Source organism: Helianthus annuus, chromosome 10 (assembly GCF_002127325.2).
Source record: "Helianthus annuus cultivar XRQ/B chromosome 10, HanXRQr2.0-SUNRISE, whole genome shotgun sequence".
Classification (NCBI taxonomy): domain Eukaryota; kingdom Viridiplantae; phylum Streptophyta; class Magnoliopsida; order Asterales; family Asteraceae; genus Helianthus; species Helianthus annuus.
This window is the reverse complement of record NC_035442.2, coordinates 81,754,825-81,778,464: the sequence shown is the minus strand read 5'-3', so window position 1 is coordinate 81,778,464 and position 23,640 is coordinate 81,754,825. Positions and strand designations below refer to the sequence as shown.

Here is a 23,640-nt window from a genome sequence, read left to right as displayed (position 1 = left end):
TAGCGCTCGCACGCGCTTAGGTATAGTGTCTTTCCGACTGAGGGCATCAGCCACAACATTGGCCTTGCCTGAATGATACTTGATGGCGCATTCATAGTCGTTTAGAAGTTCAACCCATCTGCGTTGACGCATATTCAAATCCTTTTGCTTAAGGATATGCTCGAGACTCCTGTGATCGGTGTAAATCGTGCACCTGGTACCGTACAGGTAGTGTCGCCATATCTTAAGCGCGAAAACAACAGCTCCCAGCTCTAAATCGTGCGACGTGTAGTTGCGCTTGTGAACCTTGAGTTGACGAGAGGCGTAAGCGATAACCTTGTCGCGCTGCATTAACACACATCCCAGTCCCCGAATGGATGCATCACAATAAACCACGAAGTCGTCTGTGCCCTCTGGCAATGAGAGGATAGGTGCACTGCAAAGTCTATCCTTTAGGTGCTGAAAAGCAGTCTCCTGGGGCTCTCCCCAGCGATAGGTAACACCCTTCTGTGTCAGTAGCGTAAGTGGTTGCGTGATCTTTGAAAAGTCTCTAATAAACCGTCTGTAGTAACCTGCCAGACCCAAGAATTGACGTATTTCTGTCGGTGTACGCGGTGCAGGCCAGTTTCTGATCGAATCTACCTTGGATGGATCGTCATGTATCCCATCCTTGTTCACTACGTGGCCTAAGAAGTGGACTTCACGAAGCCAGAAGTCGCATTTAGAAAGCTTGGCGTACAACTGTTCCTTCCGAAGGAGTTCCAAAATAAGACGAAGATGCTGCTCGTGCTCCTCCTGACTCTTGGAGTAGATCAGAATGTCGTTGATGGAGTCAAGAACATTTTGTCTAGGTAGGGTTTGCACACTCTGTTCGTAATGTCCATAAATACGGCGGGTGTGTTCAATAATATCAAACCATTTATCACATCAATCATAAAATATAGTAGTTGAAATAATTCATAAAACCCAAAACATTTGATGTTCAAACCAAACTTTGTTCGAATAGCGGAAACATAATAATGAAAAACCCCAAAAAGAAGTCATAAGTTCAATTAGCGTTCATTGCGTCTCCTCCTCCTAACATGAAAACTCGACCTCTTGCCTCGTTGCCATTGTTATTGTTGTTTCCCCCGTTGTTGTCGTTGTTCCCGTTGCCCTGGTTATTGTTGTGGTTCTGATTCTGGTTCAACTGAGGACAATCGCGTTTGTAGTGTCCTTCTGCCCCACACTGGAAACATCCCCGGTTTCCACGCTGTGGTTGCTGCTGCTGGTTCTGTGGAGCTGGCGGTGGGAGTTGCTGGTTCTGATTTGCAGGCCGTGGACTCCTACAGTCTTTGGCCTCATGACCCATCTTGAGGCATCTTTGACAACGAACCTTATTGCACTGGCCACTGTGATGTTTGTTGCAGGTGTTACACTTTGGAAGGTTTCCTCGATACCCTCCTTGTTTATGACTGCTAGAGGAGTGCTGACTTGGACTCTGGTAGCTGTCCGTCTTTCGCTGCTGAGACTGCGACTGTACCGATGCTGATCCCTTGCTAGAATCCCCCTCCCATTTTCTCTTACTATCGCTGGGAGTGGCAAGTGTAGTAGTAGCAGTAGCGGTAGCGGTAGCACTGATACGCTTCGGCAGTTTATTCTGATCCACTGCCTGATCGGTGATGCGATGAGCGAGACGCTGTATTTCCTGGATATTGTTGAGGTTAGCCGAGGTAACGTGGCTCTGTATTTCTGGCACCAAACCTTTGAGATACAACTCAATACGCTTGTAAGGAGGGTCCACCATAGTTGGACATAACACAGCCAACTCATTCGACCGTTTAGTATACGCTTCAATTTCCGATCCGACCATCTTCAGATTATAAAGCTCATCCTCCAACTTATGAATATCTTCACGCGTGCAGTACTCACGCTTGATGAGTTCCTTAAAGTCGTTCCATGGGGTGGCGTTAGCAGCTGCCAACCCTAAAATCTGCACTTGTGCGTTCCACCAAGTGAGCGCAATCCCTTCAAGTGTGCCAGTGGCGAACTTCACCCTGCGAGCCTCAGGGCATTCACACATTTCGAAAACCGACTCGAGCTTTTCAAACCAGTGGAGGAGTCCAACTGCCCCCTCCGTGCCACTGAACGAGCTAGGACGACAGTCCATGAAATTCTTGAATGTGCACCCAGGTTGTTGCTGAGCGGGTTGACCTATTGTGTACGAATAGGGCAAAGTTAGGTACGAGAATTAATGTAGGATCTAGAGATCCTAGTGTCTATACTGCAGGGTATACTACCTGCTTGGGCGGCTGCAACTGCCGCAGCAACGAGAGCCTCTAGCTGGGCTTGAGTCATGGTAATTCGTGCGGCCATTGATCTTCACATCAAAGGCAACATAAGTGAGAAAGGTTCGCGAATAGTGCGATGACAGAAGAGTGTAAGCACATAAGTATTCTCATGCAATGTCAAGTTGTGAGCAAGGTAATGTAAGCATACTACGAGCAAAGTTCTATGCAAATTCTAGCAAGCAGGTAATAAACATAAACCTTATTACCTAGGATGTCGAGTCTTGCACGTGGAGCGAAGCGTCGTTGTGGATCGTTGAGAGCACTGTTCTGGTTATAGTCTGGTTTTAATAAAAACGTTTTTCCATATTAAAACCAAGTTCTCTATAACCAATGGCTCTGATACCAATCTGTCACACCCCCAAAATCCACCTGCGGAGTATCACCGCTTGGGAGCGTGACTGACCAGGATCAAGCCACCAATTATATTGAACATGCATATAGTATTAAGTAAGATAAAAGAAAACCATCCGTTCAATACAAAAGGTGTTCAAAACATGTTATTGTTTTAAAGTGTAGCGGAAGCATAGTAATAATCCAACAATAGTAAATAGTTCAAATGTTATAATGGTTCAGCATAGAAACCACGAATCCTTGTCCACAACGACCCGCTTCTCCAGTGCAAGCTCCAAGTACCTAACGATCTGCAAGGCATGTAACAGAATGGTCAACAAACTAGTTGAGCGAGTTCACATAAAGGAAATGCGTAATAGTAAGTTCATTTGTAATAGGTGGCTCTACTGGGCCGTTTGTATATTTTACTGTGGTGGTGTTCCACGTTTTCCTGTGGTGGTGTTCCACGTTTTCCTGTGGTGGTGTTCCACGTTTTCCTGTGGTGGTGTTCCACGTTTTCCTGTGGTGGTGTTCCACGTTTTCCTGTGGTGGTGTTCCACGTTTTCCTGTGGTGGTGTTCCACGTTTTCCTAACCACTAGACTACTCGTAGCTATAGGTATCCTTCACAACCGAGGATAGTGATGTGGTAGTCTAGTCATAGTGTCAATAGAGTATCTAATCAACCTTTCAATCCCATTCTCAACACCCCGGGAACCCCATGCCTTGGTAAGAGTGTGAACTCACCTTGGTTTGCTCGGTATGCTAAATAAGTGCTCACAGTTAATTAATCACGTCCTATGTATACACGTATAGCAAATCAGTTCATGCTCGAAATGTTACGCATGCAATTAATTGGTTCACATAGCAGTCAGTTTGCATATCAGTACAACACGTAGTATTACACGAATATGTTCATTACCAAGCATGGCATGTAAATTAATTCAACATATGTTCCACTGTTCAAAGCGTTATCAAAACCCTAATATCTTTCGATTCATTAGTCATCTTTCGACCAACAGTTTTGTCACGTTTCGAAGCATGCTATCCTTCGATCAAATCTATCCTTCGGTCAAATTATGGTTCGGTCAAACTATCTTTCGGTCACTACTATTATCTTTCGGCATATACATTATCTTTCGATAATATCAGTTACGTTTTATTCAAGTTTCCAATTTATCCGTGAAAATCAACCAACACGATTTCAATCATTTCTGTTTCCTAAAAATTGATCAAACAGGGATTATTTTCATAAACATTATGAACCCTAAATTCACCCACATGAACCATAACAGTATTTAATCCTATACGATCCGATTTCAAGAGCAACGAATCAATAACACAAATCGAATTGTACAATATCACAACCAACCCACAAACCTTATCATTATACATTATCACAACGGATTCGATTTGTTAGCCGATTAATAACAATATCATAACAATCATGGCAGTTTAATACAAATATCCTAGCTAACCCATCGTAACATTCATACCGTACAAATCCGATCATAAAAACACATATTGCAAAACGATTAGGCAGTTATAACATTCATATCCCATTAACATTCGTAACCGGTTAGCATACAAACCACGTACAGCAAATAATTGATAAACCATGACATCATGTACACCTTGAACACTAACCGGAATTTGTAAACAAGTGGATCGATCAGCAAGGAGTCTCCGTAAGTCTGTGATTGCCGTCACAAGGATGCTCTAGGGTTTTTAGAATAATAATTACCGATACATGTATTTTCAGTTATAAACGTATCATCGGAATGGGCCAAGCCCATTAAATGACTGGGCCGAAGGATGTCGAAGGATTCCTTCATGGCCCGAATGATATGTTTCGAGACTTATCAATCCGAAGGATGATCTTCCGGATCGAAGGATGTGTTTCGTCATCCTTCGATTCATGCACCATGTTTCGTGGACATCCTTCGAAGGTTGTTTGTGTAATGTAATGTGTTTCATGCTAACTAGTTTACAAGTTTCACAATGTAGCAAACAACTATGCACGATCAAATAATCAAAACGTATATATATATATTTTCATTAACACACAACTCGTATAATTCAAGTCCACAATCCAACAACTAAACAGTCAAAGTCAAAGTCAACGCGCATTTAATGCGAAAGTGAAAGTCAGAAACTCGAGTTGTCACAGTCGAGACCATGACTCGCAACCGGGCGGTTGCGAGTGGGCCTTTGGGCCGTAACCGGTTTGAGCCGTAACCGGCTTGGGCCGAAACCCATGGCTTATGTTGGACCCCTTGTATATATATCCCACCTTTCCCCCACTTCTTTCATTTTACACACCAACACACCCCTTAAACTCTCTCACTAGAAACCCTCTCCAAACACCACTTCTCTCCTTCTCTTTTCGGTTCAAGCTTGGATCCCGGACAAGAAACTCGGACAAGTTCATCACCACTAAACTCGGACACTTCATCTCCTCGGCTTCTTCCTTTATTTCGGCTCATTCTTCTCCTTTTCAACCGGTTAGTGATTATTATGTGCATAGGGTTTATAATGTTGTATGAACTAGATTTTTATGCATGTTTGGTTAGAAATATTATGCTTGGTTAAGAAATACTATGCATGATTTTTAGGAAGATTGTGAAGTTTTAACTATATGTGTTAAACCTTATGTATGATACTTGCTAACATGCTTAAATGGTTATGGAATAATGGTTTAAGGATGTTTAGGGCCAACCGAGTTATGTTAATGCCACTAAGTGTATGTTTTACTTGTTCTTGCATATTAATCTTGTTAGAAATAGGTGATTTTCGGTCCAAAAATGTGTGATTATGTTGGCATGAAAACCCTAGAAATTATGAACATAGGATGAACTTGTTGAATGTGGGTTGAAGATTTCAAATAAGGCAAAGTTTGATCTATTTTTTACTACTAGTCAAATGAGGAAAAGTGTTTGTAGAAACCTTATTGGTAGTTTCCGGATTTGGGTCTGAATTCTCGGTACAATTTGGACTGTCTTTTCTGCATCATCACGTGTACATGAAAATGACAGTTTCCGACTCGCAACAACGGCATTACGACTCGCAACCACAGTATTCCGACTCGAAACCACGCAGTTGCGACTCGCAACCAAAGCATGACAAGTCGAAACCTCGAGATTGCGACTCGAGACCACGCCGTTGCGACTCGCAACCAAAACGTGATGACTCGAGACCACGGTTGCGACTCGCAACCACAGCGTGACAAGCCGAAACCACCTGGTTGCGACTCGAGACCAGCTGGTTGCGAGTGGGCTGTTCATTTTAGTTATTGGGCCATTCTGTGTTGGACTATCTGTTAAATGGACTTTGTGATGCTGTGTTCTGTTTGACTGTGTTACTGTTAGGGCTGGCCCAATAACCCCATGACTGTTTACCTGTATGTATGTTACGTGCCAGTATGTGTTTTACGTGAATGTTTGTACACCGAACCTGACCTATACCGGTAACCATGTTAGGACGTGGTGACCAACGTGATTGACAAGTGACCTAAACCTACCGAGCAACCCAAGGTGAGTTCACAACTTAAAAGCATGCGTCCCGGTGGTTTGGGACACGAGACTAACAACCCTATCCCCTGGTAAAAGGGGATACCATTTACATACTTTCCCTAGTTATTGGGAACAAAACTTATTTTCTTCCCCGGTATTGGGAAACCTTTTGGTTAATTACTGTTTATACGGATTGCAACTAACGGCACTAAACGAAACTCTATCACTCAAGTCCCTACTACAAATACCGATTAGTCGCCGGGTTAGGCGAGCGGGTTATTAGTTGATAGCGCTATTTAGGTGTTTACCAGCCTCACACCGTGCCCTGGTTTGGGACGGTCGTGAACTAATGTACTCAGAAATCCGTCAATGATGATAGAACATTGACATCGGGGCATCCTGCGGATACGCAACGGTTACCTAGTGTTCGGTATTGGAAAAACAGTTTAGTCGCTAACTTTTGGGGTAGCTCCCCAGGGCATGTATAAACGGATAAATTAACCGGTGAAACAAAGTTTTTGGTAATTAAAAACTGGACAACTAGTGAACTCACTCAGCATTATTGTTGACCCCTTACTGCATGCTTTGCAGGTAACCAGTGACGATGGAGCTTGCAGCTTGGGAACGTGTAGTGTCTATTCACCCTTGTGTTGGGTGTTACCTTATTTTGAAACATGAACTTTGTTTTAACCTACCGTACTTATGCTTCCGCTACTTAATACTGTTTTGGAACTTAAAACTTTAAAACTCTGAACTTAATATTTGCTAAGCTTATGAATAGTAAGTATTACTTTTGTTATCAACTTAAGTATTCGGTATAATTGGTGGCTGGATCCTGGTCAGTCACGCCCTCGAAGCGGGTGTTATCCGCAGGTGGATTTTGGGGGTGTGACAGATTGGTATCAGAGCCATTGGTTATAGTGAACTTGGTTTTAAAAAGGGGAAAATCTTTTTGGAGAAAACCAGACTATAACCCGTGACTCGTAACGACACTACACTCCAAGTGCAAGGCTCGACACATTTGACCTCATAGCTCGGACCAGTGTTTACTTGTTGCTTACTTTATGTTTCCTGTTATGATATATGTACTAGTGTGCCTAAACTAGATAGATACACCTCTCTCTTCTATCTCATTCTCGCTACATTACGGCATCACACTCATACTGTGTTTTCTGGTTATGAAGACAATGAGTGGACGTGGAAGAGGAAACATTAACATGACGCAGGCTCAGTTCACTAACCTGCTCAACACAGTGGTTGCGGCTTTTGCAGCTCACCCTTTAGGTAAGCTCGTTGTTTTAGGATGTTTAGATCCTACCGCCACATCGACTTTTCGCCTCTAAACCTATACGCTTCGCTTCTCACGAACAGGTCAGCATGCACCTGCGCAACCACCAGTGTGTACTTTCAAAACTTTCATGGATTGCAAGCCTCTCCCTTTCAACGGCACTGAGGGTGCCATAGGTCTTCTGCATTGGATTGAGAAAATTGAAGCTGTTTTTGCTGTTTGCGAGTGTCCCCCTGCGAACTGGGTGAAGTTTGCTACTGCTACACTTGAAGGAAGCGCGCTTTCTTGGTGGAAGGCGCAGATTCAGATGTTTGGGTTGGAAACTGCAAATGCTACTGCGTGGGAGGATTTCAAGGATATGATTAAGGATGAATACTGTCACCGGGATGACATCCACAAGCTCGAGAACGAGTACTATGAGCTCAAGATGGTTGGGTCGGAAATTGAAACTTACACCAAGCTGTCTAATGACTATGCTGCTCTTTGCCCAAACATGTCCCGACCAATGTACCGAAGGATCGAACTATACATCAAGGGTTTGGCTCCAGAAATTCGAAGCCATGTCACTTCAGCCAACCACACTACCATTCAGCCGATCGTTCGACTTGCTCACAAACTTACTGATCAGGCCGTGGAAGAGGGCAGGTTGCCCAAAAGGATCAGTGCTACTGTCGGAACTTCTAGTGACAGCAAGCGTAAGTGGGAAGGAAGTCAAAGCAAGGATGCTAACCCCACTCAGGCCCCAGCACAGCAAAGGAAAACTGAAAACAGCAAGGGCGCTCAACAACAGGGTGGCTATCGTGGAAACCACCCCAAGTGCAACAAGTGCAATCGACATCACAGCGGACAGTGTGTGAAGGGCCAGTGTCAGCGATGTAACAAAATGGGGCATGAGGCCAAGGATTGTAGAAGTCAGTTCCCAGCTAGACAGAATCAGCAACAACCCCAACAGCAACAGCAGCAGGGAAACAACCGGGCATGTTTTAAGTGTGGAGCTGAGGGGCACTTTAAGAAGGATTGCCCTGAACTGAATCAGAACCGCAACAATAATCAGGGAGCTGGGAACAACAATCAGAACAACAATGCTGGGAATGGTGCTAGAGGAAGAGCTTTTGTGATTGGAGCTGGAGAAGCAAGGAATGACCCCAATGTCGTGGCGGGTAAGTTCCTACTCGATGATCGTTATGTTTCTGTGTTATTTGATTCCGGTGCCGATGCTAGTTATGTATCCCTACGTATTAGTAAGAAGCTTAAGCGTCCGCTTTCGTTACTAAGTTCTCCTCATATCGTCGAGTTAGCTAATGGTAGAAACATCGAGGCCTCACATGTTGTCAAAGGCTGCAAACTAGAGTTGTCTGGTCAGACATTTAGTATCGACCTTTTCCCTGTTACTCTTGGAAGCTTCGACGTCGTTATTGGTATGGATTGGTTATCCAAGCATCGCGCTGAGATCCTCTGTCAAGAGAAAGCAGTTCGTATTCCTCGCCGTTCTGGCAAACCCCTCATTGTACAAGGTGGCAAAAGTGGAGAAATCTCCGGCGTTATCTCGTTCTTGAAAGCCCAGAAGTGTTTACGAAAAGGGCACACCGCTATCTTAGCACTCGTCACCAACACGCAGGAAAAGGAAAAGAGGATTGAAGACTTTCCAGTAGTGCGTGACTACCCCGAGGTATTTCCTGAGGAATTACCTGGACTCCCTCCCCACCGTCAGGTCGAATTCCAAATCGAGCTAGCTCCCGGAGCAGCGCCTATAGCTCGTGCACCTTATCGACTAGCCCCCGCAGAATTGAAGGAACTCTCTACTCAACTACAGGAACTATTGGATAAAGGGTTTATCCGTCCTAGTTCATCACCCTGGGGAGCACCGGTACTCTTTGTTAAGAAAAAGGATGGCACGTTCCGAATGTGCATTGACTACCGTGAGTTGAACAAGGTTACCATCAAGAATCGTTACCCTCTCCCGCGAATCGACGATTTGTTTGATCAACTGCAAGGATCGAGCTACTACTCTAAGATTGACCTGCGATCAGGCTACCATCAGTTAAGGGTCCGTAAAGAAGATATTTCCAAGACTGCATTCAGGACTCGTTATGGTCATTATGAATTCCTCGTTATGCCCTTCGGAATGACCAACGCCCCTGCAGTGTTCATGGATCTCATGAACCGGGTATGCAAACCCTACCTCGACAAATTTGTGATCGTGTTTATAGACGACATCTTGATCTACTCGAAAAGTCAGGAAGAGCATGAACAGCACCTACGCCTTATCCTCGAACTCCTTCGCAATGAGCAACTGTACGCCAAGTTCTCGAAATGCGACTTCTGGCTTCGAGAAGTCCATTTCCTTGGGCACGTGGTTAACAAGGATGGAATCCACGTCGACCCAGCTAAGATCGACTCTATAAAGAATTGGCCTACCCCTAAGACTCCCACTGAAGTTCGCCAATTCTTGGGATTGGCAGGTTACTACCGCAGATTCATTCAGGGATTCTCAAAGATTGCACAACCCCTCACTACACTCACTCAGAAAGGCGTCACCTACAAGTGGCATGAAGCACAGGAATCTGCTTTTCAGAGGCTTAAGGATAACCTCTGCAGTGCTCCTATTCTCTCGTTACCTGAAGGCACTGACAACTTTGTGGTCTACTGCGATGCGTCTATTCATGGACTCGGTTGCGTGTTGATGCAACGCGAGAAAGTTATTGCTTACGCCTCTCGACAACTTAAGACACACGAAAGGAACTACACAACGCATGATTTGGAACTGGGAGCAGTGATATTTGCGCTTAAGATATGGAGACATTACCTGTACGGTACCAAGTGCACCATTTACACCGATCACAGGAGTCTCGAGCATATCTTTAAGCAGAAGGAATTAAACATGCGTCAACGTCGATGGGTTGAACTTCTGAATGACTACGAGTGCGCCATCAAGTACCATCCGGGCAAGGCCAATGTTGTAGCAGACGCCCTCAGCCGGAAAGACACTGTACCAAAGCGCGTGCGAGCATTGCAACTTACCATCCAGTCTAGTCTCCCTACCCAGATTCGAAATGCTCAGGTTGAAGCTCTGAAACCAGAAAACATCAGGGCTGAGTCCCTGCGAGGATCGAGACAGCAACTAGAACAGAAAGAAGACGGCGCCTACTATGTGGCAGGACGCATTTGGGTCCCACTTTACGGAGATCTACGAGAACTTGTGATGGACGAAGCCCATAAGTCCCGTTATTCAGTACATCCGGGTTCAGATAAGATGTACCACGACTTAGGGACCACTTACTGGTGGCCTGGCATGAAAGCCCACATAGCAGCCTACGTTGGCAAATGTTTAACCTGCGCAAGAGTCAAGATCGAGTATCAGAAACCAGCAGGCCTACTACAGCAACCCGAAATCCCGAAATGGAAATGGGAACAGATTTCCATGGATTTTGTTACAGGGCTACCTAGATCTCAACGCGGGAATGATTCTATTTGGGTGATAGTAGATCGTTTGACTAAGTCTGCACACTTTTTGGCCATTAAGGAAACGGACAAGTTTTCTACCTTGGCAGAAATCTATTTAAAGGAAGTAGTCTCCAGGCACGGGGTGCCAACTTCTATTATTTCCGACCGAGACGCTCGTTTTACTTCCGAATTGTGGCAAGCTATGCACAAATCCTTTGGCTCACGTTTGGACATGAGCACCGCTTACCACCCGCAAACGGATGGGCAGTCTGAACGCACCATCCAAACCCTGGAAGACATGCTTAGAGCATGTGTGATCGACTTTGGCAAGAACTGGGAGAAGCATCTACCGCTGGTGGAATTCTCCTACAACAACAGCTATCACACTAGTATTCAGGCGGCACCTTTTGAGGCATTGTACGGTCGTAAATGCCGATCACCTCTCTGCTGGGCGGAAGTTGGTGATAGTCAGCTTACAGGCCCAGAACTGGTAGTAGATACAACGGAAAAGATATCACAGATCAGGCAACGCATGGCGGCAGCTCGTGACCGTCAGAAGAGCTACGCTGATAAGCGTAGGAAACCGTTAGAATTCCAGGTCGGGGACCGGGTTCTACTTAAAGTCTCACCGCGGAAGGGTGTGGTCCGTTTCGGTAAACGGGGCAAGCTGAATCCACGGTATGTTGGACCATTCGAAATTACCGAGAAAATCGGTAAGGTTGCTTATAGATTGAACCTGCCTGCAGAACTGAGTGCAGTGCACAACGTATTTCACGTATCTAACCTGAAGAAGTGTTTGTCGGACGAAACACTTGTGATTCCTTTTAAGGAACTGGCGATTGATGAACAGCTACACTTTACTGAGGAACCGATTGAGATCACGGATCGAGAAATCAAAACCCTCAAACGTAGCCAGATACCCCTTGTGCGAGTTCGTTGGAACTCACGACGCGGCCCAGAGTTTACCTGGGAGCGGGAGGACCAGATGAAGTCCAAGTATCCCCAGTTATTCCCAAACGAAAACCCCAGCACTGAAGCTACAACCGAATTTCGGGACGAAATTCCAAACTAACGGGGGGATGATGTGACACCCCGTTGAAACACGCTAGCTTGGCAGTGGCTGCTTCAACTTTCGGGACGAAAGTTCTTAAAACTTGGGGATAATGTGACACTCGAGGTTTTTCCGAACGATCACCTTGTAATATTTTGTGTGTATATAAATATTATTAAATGGAAACGTGATTTTTTTTACTTGATATGTGTTGTGTATGTGCATTAAATATAAATATACGTGAGTCGAGACCATGACTCGCAACCGGGCGGTTGCGAGTGGGCCTTTGGGCCGTAACCGGTTTGAGCCGTAACCGGCTTGGGCCGAAACCCATGGCTTATGTTGGACCCCTTGTATATATATCCCACCTTTCCCCCACTTCTTTCATTTTACACACCAACACACCCCTTAAACTCTCTCACTAGAAACCCTCTCCAAACACCACTTCTCTCCTTCTCTTTTCGGTTCAAGCTTGGATCCCGGACAAGAAACTCGGACAAGTTCATCACCACTAAACTCGGACACTTCATCTCCTCGGCTTCTTCCTTTATTTCGGCTCATTCTTCTCCTTTTCAACCGGTTAGTGATTATTATGTGCATAGGGTTTATAATGTTGTATGAACTAGATTTTTATGCATGTTTGGTTAGAAATATTATGCTTGGTTAAGAAATACTATGCATGATTTTTAGGAAGATTGTGAAGTTTTAACTATATGTGTTAAACCTTATGTATGATACTTGCTAACATGCTTAAATGGTTATGGAATAATGGTTTAAGGATGTTTAGGGCCAACCGAGTTATGTTAATGCCACTAAGTGTATGTTTTACTTGTTCTTGCATATTAATCTTGTTAGAAATAGGTGATTTTCGGTCCAAAAATGTGTGATTATGTTGGCATGAAAACCCTAGAAATTATGAACATAGGATGAACTTGTTGAATGTGGGTTGAAGATTTCAAATAAGGCAAAGTTTGATCTATTTTTTACTACTAGTCAAATGAGGAAAAGTGTTTGTAGAAACCTTATTGGTAGTTTCCGGATTTGGGTCTGAATTCTCGGTACAATTTGGACTGTCTTTTCTGCATCATCACGTGTACATGAAAATGACAGTTTCCGACTCGCAACAACGGCATTACGACTCGCAACCACAGTATTCCGACTCGAAACCACGCAGTTGCGACTCGCAACCAAAGCATGACAAGTCGAAACCTCGAGATTGCGACTCGAGACCACGCCGTTGCGACTCGCAACCAAAACGTGATGACTCGAGACCACGGTTGCGACTCGCAACCACAGCGTGACAAGCCGAAACCACCTGGTTGCGACTCGAGACCAGCTGGTTGCGAGTGGGCTGTTCATTTTAGTTATTGGGCCATTCTGTGTTGGACTATCTGTTAAATGGACTTTGTGATGCTGTGTTCTGTTTGACTGTGTTACTGTTAGGGCTGGCCCAATAACCCCATGACTGTTTACCTGTATGTATGTTACGTGCCAGTATGTGTTTTACGTGAATGTTTGTACACCGAACCTGACCTATACCGGTAACCATGTTAGGACGTGGTGACCAACGTGATTGACAAGTGACCTAAACCTACCGAGCAACCCAAGGTGAGTTCACAACTTAAAAGCATGCGTCCCGGTGGTTTGGGACACGAGACTAACAACCCTATCCCCTGGTAAAAGGGGATACCATTTACATACTTTCCCTAGTTATTGGGAACAAAACTTATTTTCTTCCCCGGTATTGGGAAACCTTTTGGTTAATTACTGTTTATACGGATTGCAACTAACGGCACTAAACGAAACTCTATCACTCAAGTCCCTACTACAAATACCGATTAGTCGCCGGGTTAGGCGAGCGGGTTATTAGTTGATAGCGCTATTTAGGTGTTTACCAGCCTCACACCGTGCCCTGGTTTGGGACGGTCGTGAACTAATGTACTCAGAAATCCGTCAATGATGATAGAACATTGACATCGGGGCATCCTGCGGATACGCAACGGTTACCTAGTGTTCGGTATTGGAAAAACAGTTTAGTCGCTAACTTTTGGGGTAGCTCCCCAGGGCATGTATAAACGGATAAATTAACCGGTGAAACAAAGTTTTTGGTAATTAAAAACTGGACAACTAGTGAACTCACTCAGCATTATTGTTGACCCCTTACTGCATGCTTTGCAGGTAACCAGTGACGATGGAGCTTGCAGCTTGGGAACGTGTAGTGTCTATTCACCCTTGTGTTGGGTGTTACCTTATTTTGAAACATGAACTTTGTTTTAACCTACCGTACTTATGCTTCCGCTACTTAATACTGTTTTGGAACTTAAAACTTTAAAACTCTGAACTTAATATTTGCTAAGCTTATGAATAGTAAGTATTACTTTTGTTATCAACTTAAGTATTCGGTATAATTGGTGGCTGGATCCTGGTCAGTCACGCCCTCGAAGCGGGTGTTATCCGCAGGTGGATTTTGGGGGTGTGACACTCTTGATTTCTCGTGTTTTTCGAAATTAAGGGGATTTTTTACTTGTCGGCTGATTAGGGTTTCTGCCGAATTCTCTTGTTGCATTTTGCTACTGTTTGGTTCTTGCATGCATGGAGGGAAATAGTGATGGGATCAAATCTTTGGATCATGGTACACTTGGGAACGATGATAACACACCACTGGTGCGTGGGATTGGACTGCGAGTAACAAATATTGAGGGTAATCCTATGATGCCGAGACGTGGTATGTTCTCTACTAACAATGTGTCGGTGATTGATGGTTTGTTTGAGATTTCAAAACCTGTGGAATTGGATGCTACGTGGGGATATGGAGGTGACTATTCGGCAGCCAAGAAGGACATCCCTGCAAACCCTAGTTCGAGTAATGTGGAAAATAAGGGTGCTACGATTCAGGATGAGGGTTTTTGGGATCCTACTAAAAAAGATAGCAAGAGTTCGTATGCTGACAAACTTCAGTCCAAGAATCGGATCAAAAGGGAGGTTAACTTTAGATTTATGCAACCGGCTGAGATAAGAGATGATGCTGACATTGTTATTCCTAAAGAGGTGGTCCAACAGGTCTAGGATAAATTTGAGAACGTTTTATATGGTTATTTTCTAGGGAATAGACTGCCTTTCCCGGTGGTAGAATATTATGCCAAAAACGTTTGGTCGAAGTTTGGTTTTTCGAAGCTAATGATGAACTCATCGGGTTTCTTTTTCTTCAAGTTTGAGGAGAAGGAGGGTATGATGAAAGTGCTGGAAGGAGGTCCGTGGTTGATAAGGAAAATTCCTTTATTTCTTAATGTATGGTCGCCGAAGGTTAGCTTAAAAAAAGATGGCATTAAAACGCTTCCTCTTTGGGTCAAAATGCATAATGTTCCGATTGCAGTTTATTCGGATGATGGCTTAAGCTTGTTGGCTTCTAAGTTGGGAGTGCCTAAAAGATTGGATTCATACACAGCGGATATGTGTGCAGAGAATTGGGGTAGGAGTAGTTATGCCCGTGCTATGCTAGAGGTAAATGCTGAAACTGAGCTCAAAGATTATATATCTATTGCTATCCCTAAGATGATTGAGGAGGGCTATATTATGGAACGAATTAAAGTTGAATATGAGTGGAGACCACTTCGGTGTGCAACATGTTGTTTGTTTGGCCATGATGAGAATACATGTAGTAAGGTTGACAAAGGGAAGGCAAAACAGGTTTCGGTAGATGAGGAAGGGTTCGTAACTGATAGAAGACGGGTAGCTAGACAAACATTTCCCCAAAGGAAACAACAGCGTCCGAAGGTTATATATAGACCTAAGATAAATAATTCTGGAGCGAGTACATCGGGAACCAAAGCAAAGAGTGATCAGCCTACTATGCAGGTGTCGAACTCGTTTCAGGTTTTAACTCCGGTTGAAGATGGTGAACAACCAAAGGCTGATAATGAGCATACTCGCCGTGTGAGTCCTGAGAAGGAAGCTGGTTTAGAGAATAAGGAGGTTCTGGAACGGGTCCTAACTGAAATGTCTAAATTCATGGGTAATAATGTTAAGAGTACTCAGTCTGAGGGGGCAAGCACTCCCGGTGCAAGCGGTTTTAATGGGTAGTGTAGCTGCCTGGAATATAAGGGGTTTAAATCGTCCCCTGAAACAAAACGAAGTTCGTACTTTTATTGATGAAAATCAGTTGAGTATTTGTGCGGTTCTGGAGACGCATGTGAATGTTAATAATCTTGATAAGGTTTGTAAGGGGGTCTTTCGTAGGTGGAATTGGACTTCGAATGGCTGTCTATGTCAAAGAGGAACCAGAATTATTTTGGGGTGGAATACAGAGGATGTTGATCTCATGGTGCTCTCACAATCTGACCAGGTTATTCACACTCAAGTTCTGTTAAAAGCTGAATCCAAAACCTTTCTTTGTTCCTTTGTCTATGCGGAAAATAAATATCAAGATCGTAGATCCCTTTGGGAGGATATCTGTAAGCATTCTAGTTTAGCTCACGATCAACCATGGGTAGTGTTAGGGGATTTTAACTCAGCTCTCAATATGGAGGATTGTCTATACGGTCCCTCGAGTCACACCATTAGTATGAGAGAATTTTTTGATTGCATCCAAGTTGCTGAGCTTGTGGATGTTCGGAGTCATGGGCTTCATTACACTTGGAACCAAAAGCCTAGAGAAGGGATTGGAGTACTCAAGAAATTAGATCGTATCATGAGTAACATTAAATTTATGGATTTATTTCCTGATGTTTATGCTTTGTTTCAGCCGGATCGGGTCTCTGATCACACCCCCTGTATCTTAAAGTTACCAGTTATTCCTCGTAAAAAGCAGAAGCCGTTTAAATTCCCAAATTTCCTGACTGCTAAACCGGAGTTCAGGCAGCATGTTGTTCGTGAATGGGCCAAGGATGTTCAAGGTTATGCTATGTTCTCGGTTACTAGGAAAATGAGAAATCTGAAACCATGTCTACGTAAACTCTTACACCAACAGGGGAACCTTCATGAAAAGGTTAAAAGGTTGCGTAATGAGCTGGATTCGGCCCAGCAGTTAGTTGATACTAATCCCCTTGACGTAGAAGCTCGTGACTTGGCTGCCAAGTGTCTACATGATTTTCAGGAGGCGGCCTATGACGAAGAATGTTTCCTTAAGCAAAAATCGAAGGTTCAATGGCTGTGTGCTGGTGATTCGAATACGGCTTATTTTCATAATGTGGTGAAAAGCAGAAATTTCAGAAACAAAATTAGTTGTATTCATGATATACATGGGAATTGATTTGAAGGTGAGGATGTTACTTCTGCCCTTGTGGAGCATTATTCAAATTTTTTGGGTACTGATCAGATAGTTCAGAATTTTGATGATGAAGACCTCTTTGTTAATACCCTTAGCCAAGTATCGGCTGATAACATGGTAAGACAAGTGACTCGAGAGGAGGTGAAAACAGCCATGTTTAGTATTGGTGAAAATAAGGCCCCGGGCCCTGATGGATTCACATCTGCTTTCTTTAAACAATCGTGGGATATTGTAGGAGATGAGGTAACGAATGCGGTTCTTGATTTCTTTCAAAATGGTAAACTTCTGAAACAAGTCAACCATACGATCTTGGCGCTCGTTAATACTCCTAACTCTGTTATTGACTACCGTCCTATTTCTTGCTGTAATGTGCTCTTTAAATGCATCAGTAAGATCATCACAGATAGGATTAAAGGGAGTTTGGAAAGCTTGGTCAGCATAAACCAGTCGGCGTTTGTTCCGGGTAGAAAAATCACTGATAATATTCTCCTGACGCAGGAATTGATGCATAATTATCATCTTAGTAGAGGCCCGGCTAGATGTGCTTTTAAAATTGATATCCAAAAGGCATACAAAACAGTCAACTGGTCTTTTCTAGAGACAATCCTCAACCGATTTGGTTTTCATAGTAAAATGGTGAATTGGATCATGTCATGTGTTTCAACGGTGACCTACTCGCTGAGCATTAATGGGGAACTTCATGGTTATTTTGCGGGAAAACGTGGTCTTAGACAAGGAGACCCTTTGTCTCCGTATTTGTTCACTCTAGTAATGGAAGTCTTGACCCTACTTTTGCAGCAAGCAGCCTCACAGACGTCGTTTAAATTCCATGCTAGTTGCTCAAAACAAAAGATAGTTAGTGTCTCGTTTGCTGATGATTTATTTGTTTTTTCTCATGGTGATAGTGTTTCGGTTAAACATCTGAGAGATGCTCTTGGAAAGTTCTCTAATATCTCGGGTCTTGTCCCTAGTCCTTCTAAAAGTACGGCTTTCTTCAGTAATGTTCCTCGGCACATTAAGATATTAATTCTTGAAGTTATGCCCTTCCATGAAGGCTCCTTGCCGGTTCGGTATCTCGGAGTTCCACTGATATCAACTAGACTCGCGGCCAGTGACTGCAAAATTCTTTTGGAGCGTGTTGAAAGAAGAATAGATAACTGGGTGTCTAAATCCTTGTCTTTTGCTGGAAGACTCCAGCTTATTAACTCGGTTTTGGCAGCCATGTATTCTTATTGGACTTCGGTCTTTATGCTTCCTCATGGTGTTATTAGAGATTTGGAGAAAAAATTGCGATCTTTTTTATGGAATGGGGGTTTGCAAGGTTCGGCTCGGGCAAAAGTGGCATGGAAACATGTTTGTACTCCTAAAGATGAGGGCGGTTTAGGCATTAGAAGCATCATGGACGTGAATAAAGCCATGTTGACATCTCACATTTGGAGCATAATAACGAATCGTAAATCGCTGTGGGTTCAATGGATTCATTCTTATAAGCTGAAAGGTAAAAGTTTCTGGGAGATTCAATGTAAAGGTAATATTACTTGGGGATGGCGGAAACTCTTGGCTATTCGGTCTAGTATTCGGTCATCTATTTGGATAACTGTTCGAAGTGGGCGGCAAACTAATGCTTGGAGCGATAATTGGTGTTCATACAGTCCTCTTCGGTCTTTTATCTCCCCTAGGGCGATAGCGAATGCTGGTTTTTCTCTTAGTTCTATGGTTGCTGACCTTATATCTGAGACTGGACAATGGTTGTGGCCTGAAGCTTGGTATGATATTTATCCAGTCCTTATAAATGTTGATATCCCTCAACTTATAGCGGATGTTGAAGATCGGTTCGGCTGGAAAGATTTGGAAGGCAAAATTCAGCACTTTGGATCTTGGGAGGTTTGGAACAATTTGCGGTATAGAGATGATAAGGTTACTTGGGCTAATGCGGTGTGGTTTTCTCAATGCATTCCTCGTCACTCTTTTCATCTATGGCTAGTTATCAAGGATAAACTCAAGACACAAGATAGGATGTCGGTGTGGGAAGCGGGCAGTGCTACTAATTTACAGCTCATGTGCTGTCCTTTATGCAAGTACGATCGTGATTCTAAAGACCATCTATTTTTCCAATGCCCTTATGCGTCTGAGGTATGGGGTCTGGTTAGAAACATGGTAGATATGGGGAATGTAACGAACACCTGGTCATCGATCATGCAATGGATGGAGACCAATACAAACTCAAGAACTCTGGAGCATATTATTTGCAAAATCATGGTAGCGGCGTCCACGTATTATATATGGCAGGAACGGAACAATCGCTTATTCTCTCCTCTTCAACGAAGTGCTGAGGCTCTCTCAAAAACTATCACTGATACGGTTCGGCTTAGGATTATGGGTCTCAAGATTGGTGGGCAACCGAATTATAAGAAGATAATGGAAAGGTGGCTGATCTCGAAGAATTTGGAGATAGATCCGGGTTAACGTGTCACTAGTGTGTTTTTCTCAGTGTTTGTTTTTGTGGGTCGTGTTTCCCTAGTTTAGCGGTTTGGCTTGGTTGTGTTGTTTGTTGGGTTTTGGTTTGTTTCTTGTATTCTAGCCTTGGTTTGTCAAGACTAGTAGTGTGTGTTGATGTCACAGCACACCCTGTTTCTTTTATTGGTTGATATAAAATTTCACCGGGGTAACCCTTTACCCAAAAAAAAAAATGCATAGTTCCATGCAATGCTAAAGATTGTGTGACCAACTTAACTGTGTTAAGTTAAAGCATTAACCTGAAGATACGGGTTGTCACATTATCCCCAACTTGAAAGAAATTCCGTCCCGAAATTTAGCATGCGGTTACTGAGGAAGCTAGTTGTGTTGTGTCGTTTACTGGTTTTCCTGGGGTGTCACATCATCCCCCCGTTGGTTTGGAATTTCGTCCTGAAATTCTGTAGTAGCTTCAGCCTCAGTAGTAGTTGCATTGTTTTTTTTTTTTTTTTGGGTAAAGGGTTACCCCGGTGATTTTATATATTCACAACCAAAAAAACACAAGTAGTGTAGAGAGCCTACACTAGTTCCATCATAGGACATGCCCCATGACAGTAACAACCAGAAAAACAAACCAAAACAAAACAACTAGCAAACAGAAAAGCCACTAGACTACCACTATCTAGACAAAACTAACACATATAATAACAGTTAATCAGCTGCCATCATATTGCATTTCGGAACCCTTGATCTCCCAATCCTCTAGCAACCAACAATATAGTAGTTGCATTGTTCTGAAATAACTGGGGATATTTGAGTTCCATTTGGTCTTCTCGTTCCCAGGTATACTCTGGGCCACGTCGGGAGTTCCAACGAACTCGAACAAGAGGTATTCTAGTGTTCTTGAGGACCTTAACATCCCGGTCCGTGATTTCAACAGGTTCCTCGACGAAGTGTAACTGCTCGTCGATAGTGAGTTCCTTCAAAGGAACTATGAGGGTCTCATCTGACAGACACTTCTTCAGATTCGACACGTGGAAAATGTTATGAACTGCACCGAGTTCTGCTGGAAAGTTCAGTTTGTAGGCCACTTTGCCTATTCTTTCAATGATTTCGAACGGTCCAACATACCGCGGATTAATCTTGCCTCGTTTACCAAAACGAACCACACCCTTCCAGGGTGAGACTTTGAGTAGCACTCAATCCCCAACTTTGAGCAGCTAGCTCAATGGCCTGACGGACGGTAGTAGGGTGACTGCCAGTGACAATATCCTGAACAGGATCTGGCAAACCGTCTATGTACCTCTTAATAGCCTTATCCAAAGACGTGACCATAGTCGGACAGAGCAAGCTTAACTCCTCATATCTGTCAGTGTAAGCCCGGTATTCACCACTGACTTGCTTCAGATCATTGAACTCATCTTCGAGTGCCCTCTGCTCGTGTCGAGGACAGAATTCTCTCATCATGAGAGCCCTGAGTTCCTCCCAAGTCTGACCCAAAGTAACATCTACACCTCTATCTCTCATTACCCTATTCCACCAGGTAAGAGCCCTCTTTTGAAACACACTAGAAGCAAACTCGACCTTACGATTGTTCGGACACTGAACATGGCGAAACGTGCTCTCAAGACTCTCAACCACTGGAGAAGCCCAGTTGCTCCTTCAGTACCACTAAATTTGAGCGGTTTAGCCGAGTTAAACCGTTTAAAGTTGCACGGAGCAGGTGCATTAACATTGTTATTTGTGGCTTGGTTTATTTGAGTTATGAGACCAGGTAGCATAACAACCATCTGCTGTGCTATAATAGCTGCCAGTTCGGCATCAGGTTGAGGAACGTTACGTCGAGGAGGCATTCTAAAAGAGGAAACATGAGAGAAAACGAGTGAGATGATGTGATGAAAATGAGATAACAATAAAATCGACAAAAAGCAAGGATGGTGGTCGTTTGTTCGTTACCACAAAGCAAACAAACAACACACAGTGACAAAGCAAAGTAAATGAGTCATAATAATGTATTGCGAAGACATGCTCGCCTATAAGTGAACACTCACCCCAAGAGTTCCCAGGTAAGAGTGACTGGTCCGATACTGCGGATTTGTACGAACACTCTAGCCTTAGACAGAAAACTCAGGGTACAGGCATTCACTCTTCCAGTTTGCACATGTTCACATTATTTAGACCCAAAACTTTGACGAGATTTTGAAAACTCAAAAGGCATAAAGCCAAAGATGAATCGAACCGGAAGGGTTCAAAACCATATAATCAATCATCCAAGGATAGATGATTAATCTTCAAAGCAGATTTGTTATTGTGTTCTCGTTATGGTTATCACCTAAGGATAGGTGACGGGTATTGTTTTAAGATCTAAACACAAGTAAACTTGTGTTAGGGTCCTAGAAAGTTATAGTCTAGGTCAAAGTATTGCTAATAACTTAATTCCCTATAACCATTGGCTCTGATACCAACTCTTCTGTCACACCCCGGCCGCGGTAAAACAACGAAACCCGCGGCGGAAACGCCTTGGAGGTGAGTCGCGACAGAATTATTGTTTCAACAACCATAGCAAACAAAGTTTTGTATTATTAAAATTAAGGTTACATTGTCTTTGAGTTCAACTAAAACTACATAATAACTGTCTTTTAAGTCACTAAGGCCCGAGTCCGCCTAAGTGAAGCACACACATCATGCAACAGCACCTGAAAACACATGTAAAAGTAGGTACGTCAGCATAAAAATGCCTGTGAGATACATAGGTTTTGTCTAATGCAGATTCATGACTTATGGTTTGAAAAATGTTTAACAAAATGGAGTCATGAACCTTGTAAAATGTTTTCCTTTGTAAAACCATGTGAAAATCAATGAAAATCAAATGATGATGAAATGATAATGCATGGTTAAATGACTTAACCAAGTGAAAATGAATTTGGATAAAATGTGTACTTTGTAAAACAATGTCTTGTTCTTGTATAAAAATGTTTCATGTCTTGCCCAAGTGATTTATATAACGCAACAATGTATTATACAATAAAAGCACTTATATATAGGAAGTACCAGCGGCGTGTCCACCATGCTTTTATCATATAACACATAGCCCCGTTACATAAGTCACTTATCAATAACCAACCAAAATGTCTTGTTCCATGTCAAAAATGTGTATGTGTAAACCATGTACAATGTCATGTGTGAAATGTTTCATGTACAACCAAATGAAATGCATAGCAAATAAGAAATCATCTACTTAAACTATATGATGATGTCAATGTATAAACTGTGTCATGTATGGTGAATAACTAGAAGCTACTCAACCCCATAGAAAATGTACAAAGCAATGTTTTTGAATAAACTAAGTTTAAATCAAATGTTATGTTTTGAAGAAAAACAATGCTTTATGATTACAAACATTTATGCAGTAATGTTAATTGCATACATTCAAGCCTTGCGACTGTGGCGACAAACCCTTAACGAATTAAAGGTTTATCTAAATTATGTTGTCGGATTCTGTCATTCCCAACTTCCAAACGAACCTAGGAAGTCGGAAACGGGAGTTGTCAATTCCTATGGTACCATTACATAAGTCCGAGCGGCGTGATCAATGTTAATGAATGTATTATTATCCCGATTGAACATACCAAATGTCATAACCAATGTAGCATGTGAAAACCATGTACTAGGGATGCTAAGTAAACATGCCTAGTAGAAATGTTCATGTAAAACAATGTGCTAGCATGCTCAGTAAACATACATAGCAGAAATGTCATGTAAAACAATGTGTTCCATATGCTAAGTAAACATATGCAACAAATGTGTAACAAATCAATGTGCTAGCATGCTTGACATACATAGCAAAACACAATTGAAAGCATGTACTATAAGTGTACTAGGTGAAACTAGCATGTTTATGTCATAAAAGCATGAAATGCACAAAAGTAACAAGTATGTACATGCGTATCACCCCAAAGTATTTGAAAACGGTAAAAGAGGGGAACTA

The 23,640-nt window shown here is 43.0% G+C and overlaps 1 protein-coding gene across 1 annotated transcript; it reads left to right on the top strand.

Moving 5' to 3' along the window:
* Positions 1-15,112: 15,112 nt before the first annotated feature.
* On the top strand, positions 15,113-19,664 carry LOC110882011. The gene is made up of 3 exons (XM_022130121.1): positions 15,113-15,976; positions 16,092-17,088; positions 17,188-19,664. Exons 1-3 carry the CDS (start codon positions 15,113-15,115, stop codon positions 19,662-19,664), a joined length of 4,338 nt encoding a protein of 1,445 aa, XP_021985813.1.
* Positions 19,665-23,640: the final 3,976 nt, after the last annotated feature.